Genomic DNA, 6,000 nt, shown 5'->3' on the forward strand with positions numbered 1-6,000 from the left:
ACCTTTAAGGAGTCTTCCATGAGAACTCCCAAGTCCCATTGCACCTCTGTATTTTATGTCTATTAGAAGATAGTCTACACCTTTATTTCTTATATCAAAGTGCATGACCATACACTTCCCTATACTGTATTCCATCTGACACTTTCTCCTAATCCTCCTGCACACTCCCTGATTTCTTAACACCAGCTGTCCCTCCACCTACAGAGAAAGTCTGCAGATGCTGGAAATCCAAGCAATACACACAAAATGCTGGAGGAACTGAGCAGGCCAGGCAGTATCTATGGAAAAAAGTATAGTCGATGTTTCGGGCCGAGACCCTTCATCAGGATAGGACTCTTCTTTCAGTCCTGATGAAAGGTCTCCGCCTGAAAGATTGATTGTTTACACTTTTCCATAGATGCTGCCAAGCCTGCCGAGTTCCTCCAGCATTTTGTGTGTGTTCCTCTCCACCTATCTTTGTATTGTCCCCAAAGTCACCCAAATCATTGACAAATAACATGAAAAAAAAGTACATGTCCACAGTCCCTTGTCTGAAATCCTTGGGGCCAGTTGCATTTCAGAATTCAGAATTTTTCAGATTTCAGAATCCCTCCTTATTGGTTCCGGGACCCCCCCGGCCGCGGATACCAAAAAAATCGTATGCTCAAGTGCCTTATTTAACCTGTCTCCGTGCAGTGGATTTTAGGACCCAGCAGAACTCCAGACCCACACACCTCCTCCCATATATTTTAAATCATCACTAGATTACTTATAATACCTAATGCAATGTAAATGCTATGTAAATAGTTGTTTTACTGTATTGTTTAGGGAAAAATGACAAGAAAAAAATTCAATAAAACATAAAAATATACAGCTTCAAAATAACCGAATTAAACACATGGTAAATGACTTATTGGAATAAATGTAGAACGTCACTGTCACTATAAAACTTCAGTAACTTGTCTTTCTGTTTCTTTAAATCATATACAGTGGTCGTTCTGACACCATATTCTTCAGTAAGGTGCTGCACAGGCACATCATGATCAAGCTTCTGCAATAACTCCACTTTCTTCGTTATTGATGCTTCCTTCTCTTTTTCTCATTGTTACCCATCTGTAGCTCTTTTTGACATTTTCATTTTAAACACAAAGTCAACAGTGAACGCAAAATATCGGCGAACAGCAAATGCACGTGTAACCAGTACGAGCGCTGAGCCACAACTGACGTCTGGCGGCCTCTGCTAGTGCTGCCACGTCACACCTGAGTGACGTCAGCTGTTGGCAAAAAACTTTGGTTTTCGGAGCTTTTTGGATTTCAAAATTTTGGATAAGGGATTGTGGACCTGTACCAACACTGCCCCTGCCTAATTTGTCAGGCAAGATTTTCCCTTAAGAAAATCATGTCTACTTGCTTCCAAGTACCCCAAAATCTCATCCAGAATGATGGACTCTTGCCAAACAATGAAGTCGGGTTTGTTGACCTATAATTTTCAGTCTTTTGCCTCCCTCCCTTGTTAAAGAGTGGAGTGAGGGAAAGGTCATTGACTGTATAGAGGTGGTGAGGCTCACTGGCTGGATGTTGTCCAGGCAGCAATTCCACCAGCAGCCAGTAGGTGGTGGTGTCGTTTTACTGGAGCCAATGGAGGCTACCAGCTGAGAAAGAATGGATGCAGGGGCCAGAGGGAATCGCTGAGACGAGGAGGGCGTGTAGGGTCTGAAGGGGATTAAACTGGTAGGGTGGGTGGGGGCTGACTGATGTGGAGGGGTGTACAGGTCACATGGGGAGGAATGTAGTGGGCGGGGGGGGTGACAGATGGGGATGGGTGTATTCAGTGACCCTGTCTGACCAGTGACCCTTGGCCTCTCCCACAGGCAGTAACTGGATTGGGACACTGACCCTCAACCCAGCAGGAGGACATGCTACGTACTACCACAAAGCTAACGAGCAGGTAACAGGGTATGCTGCGGTTGGGGCATGAGCAGGGTGCGCCGTGTTGTCTCCAGACGGTGACAAACTGGGAGGGGTGTTGGTGGTAATCAGCCCCTCACCCCATGACAACCTCCAGAGACTTCCTGGGTCAGTGACATTCTGTGGGATCTTGCTATTCCTAAGGCTACACACTGGACATCGCTGCTTTCCCCTCGCGCCGACTGTGCCTCTCCAGTGTCAGGGAGAAGCTACATTGGGAGCCCACGCCCCTCAGTCTGTAACTTCAGGGGATTCAGGATGTCCGAGGCTGTCCCTAAATCACTGTCCTCTTTCCACTCCCAGTTACAGGTGGGCGTGGAGCTAGAGGCCAGTCTCCGCATGCAGGAAACCAATGTCACCTTTGGCTACCAGCTGGACTTACCAAAGGCCAACCTACTGTTTAAAGGTGGGTGATGGACAGAGGGTGTGGAGAGGGGAGGAGTAAATTTATCGTGGTAGGAAACAGCAATGTCTCAGGTCGTGGTTTCTTTTTAGTGTATCTGAGGGAGGGTAGTGACTTGTTGAATTCTGATCTCCCATGTCTGAGGGAGGTGTCCAGAGAGTTGGTGTTGGAATGTGTGGTGACACTTGCAAGCTTCCCTCAGCACATCCTTGGGGGGTGATGACACATTTCACTGTGAGTTGCGATGTACACTTGGAAATGTACATGGACATGACAGGGAGAAGCACTGTACAGGAATACTGTGGCACAGGGGATCTGAAATGGCAGGGAGAGCTGTAAACACTTTGCAGTTTGTGGAGCGAGGAAGTCTGGGAGCATCGTAAGTCAGATGACAAAACATGGTTGGTTTAGTGACAAACAGGAATGGCTAAGTACCTAATGTTAGATGAGTTTGAGTGAGAGGCCAATGGTGCAGACTCTGCCCTTCCAGGACACACTCCTCCCATCCTCCTCAGCTGCTCCCCCACCCCTTATCACCACCCCCATCCTCTCTCCCACCCTCCAGGTGATTCGATGAGCTGACAACCAGTTTCTATGAATGCTTTGGCTGTTCAGTCCATCCCATCCATTCTAGACTTCCCAGCACTGTGTGTGTGTGTGTGTGTCTGTCTCTCTCTCTCTCTCTCTCTCTCTCTTCTCTCCCCCCCCATTCCAACTGTCCACCCAACCCCCCCCCTCCAGGCGCATGCTTTTCCACCCCTCCCCCAGTTGAACTTTGCTTCTTCTGTATCAGGAAAGAGAACTTCCCATTTATCCTGGTTTCCCATTGTTTTGTGGTCCTCAGTTCAACCTCCTCTCAGTGTTCCAAAATGATCCTGGCTCCTCTAAACTCCATCCCATTCTGTTCTTGACTGATCCTGGCCTTCGTTAAGAAAATTTCCACCCCCTTCAAACTCCCCCCAGCACCCGTTCCCAAGCAGTTCCATCAGCACCGTATTGTGGATCCAGAGGGAGTTTCCACAGTGGAGGCTAGGATTTGTCCCTGAAAGGGGGAGTACCTCCCACAGTCCAAAGACGTACTGGGTAAATTAATCATGCTAAGATTAAGTTAGGGTTAACTCAGGGTTGTGGGGTTGTGATGCAGCAGGAGGACCTACTCTGAGCTGTATCACTAAGTAAGTAAATAGATCCACGAGCACAGGCTGATTTCTAAGAGCACAGTGCACTGTGTGGAGAGCAGGGGCCTGTGGGGTGGGTCGTCTGTACTTCAAGTAGTGACCTGATGTGGGGTAGAGTTAATGGAATAAGGCACACTTAATTCTTTTCTCTTCTACCCTCCCCTCCAAACTGTGTGCCTGCAGGTTCCTTGGACAGTAACTGGGTGGTAGGTGCCACCTTGGAGAAGAAATTGGTGCCCCTGCCCCTGACACTAGCTCTGGGAGCCTTCCTCAACCACAGGAAGAACAAGTTCCAGTGTGGCTTCGGTCTGACGATTGGCTAGTCCTGGGACCCCCACCCGCCGCACGCAGACGAGGAGGGAAACAATGGACGTTTTTATATTTTACTGGAATGTACAGAGACCTTGTTTTCCAAGGGTCCCGTCGTCAGTGGTCCAGTGCGGGGGACAGAGGAGTGGGGGCCGGGGATGTAAGGTCTCTCCTGTCATCCCCTAGAGGTGCGACTGAAGTTGGTTTCTCAGAACCTTGGGTTGTGGGGGGAGGCAGAGGGAGGTGGGAGAGACAGCTCCACCCCTCCATCCCACTCATCTGTGGGGTGTGTTAAATCCTGGGGTGCTCTCTTGGTTTGAATTCACTTGTTCTTGTTCAATCCCTCCCCCTCTCCCTCCTTCTTTCCCCCTGTGAGGAGATATCCCATTTCTGAGTGTGGTCTACCCTCCTCTTCCTTTTAACAAACGGTTCCCCAGTCTTACCAGGTCCCAAGAGGTGGTGGCCTCTGCTCTCCTGGGCCTTCTCTCTGACTTCCCCCCCACAGCGGCCAATGTACAGAGTGTGGCCCTGTCACTGCAGGGACGTGTGCATGGAAATCATGTTTCATAACGTAACCCACACCAGACATGTTCCTCTTTCGTTTTTTTTGCAAACGAGATTGTGCATTTACTCTGTTAATAAACCAAATGGAGCCACAGGACCCAGGACCCAGGACTGGGTGTCTGCCATACACACCCGTGTCTCTGTCTGTCTGTGTTCATCGTCCTCCCCAATGTGGCACTCCCTCCTGGAAGTAATCTCTGTTCTGGGTGTTGGGACTCATTCCCACCCTCGTTCCCCTCTTCCGGTTTTCCATTCTTGCCGGTGTGTAGAACCCAGTGACAGGATTGGCATGGTATCTGGGGCTGCTGGGCTGCATCCAGTTCTGGAAGGCTGCAGCCAGCGATTGTGTAACCAGCTGTTTTCAGCAGCAGCAGCCTGGGCTGTGAATTGGCAAGCTGCCCATCTGTGTGGTATGCCGCTATGATTACACAACATCCCCTCGCTGGCAGCCTGCCTGGCCTCTCCATACAACAACAGACCTGTTGTTTTGCTCTTTATTAACCTCCAGCTTCCCTGCCTCCCCCTGGTTTCTGACCCACTGACACAGCACAAACTCTGTATTCCTCCACCCCCACTGCCTCCAAATATCTCACACCCTCACCACTATCCATGACAGAGTATCCCGCTCAATCAGAATCCCCCCAGTCCCTTTCGAAACATCCTCCTCCTGCAGCGTTGCAGCATCTACCGGTCAGGAGTGTGATGGGACGCTTCACAATTACCTAGGTGGAGTATGTCCATACACTCCACACCCGCCACATTATCTGTCCTCCACCTATAGGTCAGGAGTGTGATGGGACACTCCCGACTTCCAGGGAGCTCTTACAACACTCTAGGAGTTCGACTGGTTCACCAACCACCCCCATAAACGGTGGCTGCGGTGTGCACGGTCTGCTGAACCTGCCCCAGTCACTTGTCCAGACTACTCCAACAGCCCCTCCTGCAGCTCCATCTCTCCCGCAGTGCAGCGCCCACAGAGGACATAAAAATAGAGGGTAGGGGTAAGGTGAGGCTGCGGCACAGGAAGTGGGGGAGGGAGGGAGGGAGAGGACAGAGACGGAACAGACGCTGTGATTATCCAGTGAAGTTATTGCTTCAACATGCAGGCATGCCTCCACCCACCCCCCCCTCCCGCTCACCACACATGACTTCACTCTGCAGAAACCCGTGTCTGATCCACCACCCAGCACTCCGTCTGCTCGTGATTGTCTGACCTCTCCCCTGCTTCCCCTTCACCTCGATCACCATCGCCAAAACCAGCAAAGGAAGATAAATGCCGTCTGGGGAATTGCAAGCACAGCACAGATGGGAGTTGGAGAGATCACAGCGGGGGTGTGGAGGGGGGGGCACTTAAGTGCGAGGGGCTTAGAGGGTAACAGACCGGGAGGACTGTAGGGATATTTGAGGTGAGTGACATTTCCTTCTAATGAAAGGCCATTTACATAGAACAGCATAGGAATAGAGCTGATTCAATAAGTTGTTGAACGGTGAACTAAACTAATTACCCTCTGTCGACACAATGTCCACATCCCTCCATTCCCCACGCATTCATGTGTGTGTCTAACACACTAATCCCCTCTGTCTACACAATGTCCATAT

At 50.1% G+C, this 6,000-nt stretch overlaps 1 protein-coding gene across 1 annotated transcript in view; it reads left to right on the forward strand.

Annotated features, from left to right (window-relative positions):
• LOC140202293 (mitochondrial import receptor subunit TOM40 homolog) overlaps positions 1 to 4,530 on the forward strand; it is a 28,805-nt gene extending 24,275 nt beyond the window's left edge. Inside the window, exons 7-9 of the mRNA XM_072267189.1 lie at positions 1,851 to 1,927; positions 2,251 to 2,353; positions 3,712 to 4,530. Coding sequence (XP_072123290.1) covers positions 1,851 to 1,927; positions 2,251 to 2,353; positions 3,712 to 3,851 — 320 coding nt within the window. The 3' untranslated portion in view covers positions 3,852 to 4,530. The remainder of the gene's footprint in view (positions 1 to 1,850; positions 1,928 to 2,250; positions 2,354 to 3,711) is intronic.
• The last annotated feature ends 1,470 nt before the right edge of the window (positions 4,531 to 6,000 follow it).

The sequence above is a fragment of the Mobula birostris genome, chromosome 8, assembly GCF_030028105.1.
Source record: "Mobula birostris isolate sMobBir1 chromosome 8, sMobBir1.hap1, whole genome shotgun sequence".
Lineage (NCBI taxonomy): Eukaryota > Metazoa > Chordata > Chondrichthyes > Myliobatiformes > Myliobatidae > Mobula > Mobula birostris.